The sequence below is a fragment of the Malurus melanocephalus genome, unplaced genomic scaffold, assembly GCF_030028575.1.
Source record: "Malurus melanocephalus ecotype Western Australia unplaced genomic scaffold, MMel_1.1 scaffold_4420, whole genome shotgun sequence".
NCBI classification, from domain to species: domain Eukaryota; kingdom Metazoa; phylum Chordata; class Aves; order Passeriformes; family Maluridae; genus Malurus; species Malurus melanocephalus.
Window position 1 is genome coordinate 1 of NW_026627652.1, and position 787 is coordinate 787.

The window sequence follows — 787 nt, forward strand, 5'->3', positions numbered from 1 at the left end:
GGGAGCCCAGGAATTGGGAAGGTGAGCAGGGGKGAGCGGGGCTCACTCACGGTGTAGAGCAGCAGCACAGACACGAACTGCACCAGGCTGTACAGGGCCATGTACTTGAAGATGCCGAAGGAGGTGACCAAGGAGCAGCGGCCCTCCCTGCGGGCACATGGGGTCACCCTGCGGCCACCACGGCACCTCTGCCCGGGGGCGGTGGCGTTGCCGGGGGTCCCCGCTCACCGGATGACCCTGGGCACGCACTCGATGGTGGCCACGCGCGATGTGAAGGGCGAGGCCACCGACGCCTCGGCCTCGGACAGGGAGATGCCCACGTCAGCTGCCCGCAGCGCCCCGCAGTCGTTGGCGCCGTCCCCGCACATCCCCACGCAGTAGCTGTGGGAGGGGACCCCAAATCCCTCAGGGAACTGGGAAAGCCGGCCCTGAGCAGCCGTGGGTCCCAAATCCCTCAGGAAACTGGGAAATCCTGCCCGGAGCAGCCATGGGTCCCAAATCCCTCAGGGAATGGGAAAAGCCCACCCAGAGCAGCCGTGGATCCCAAATCCCTCAGGGAATGGGAAAAACCTCGCCTGGCGTGGGGAGCAGCCCTGGGTCCCCGTTCCAGACCCTGCAGAAGGGGGCTCAGGGCAGGGGGCTCAGCTGGGGATGTTCCCAGTGTCTCTCAAGGGAAACCTTTCTGTAATTCTGGGATCAGCCCTGGAATCCCTCCATCYATCCATCCMTCCCTCTGTCCATCTCTCTCTCTGTCTGTCTGTCCCTCCATCCCTCTGTCCATCCCCCC

The 787-nt window shown here is 65.1% G+C and overlaps 1 protein-coding gene across 1 annotated transcript; it reads right to left on the reverse strand.

Moving 5' to 3' along the window:
• Positions 1-6: 6 nt before the first annotated feature.
• Positions 7-411, reverse strand: LOC130588328 (polyamine-transporting ATPase 13A2-like; the record flags this gene model as incomplete). The annotated part of the gene is made up of 2 exons (XM_057389261.1): positions 229-411; positions 7-147 (listed from the first exon to the last, which is right to left on the reverse strand). Coding segments are annotated over exons 1-2 (281 nt in total), but the record flags the coding sequence as incomplete, so codon positions are not given.
• Between the last annotated feature and the right edge of the window lie 376 nt (positions 412-787).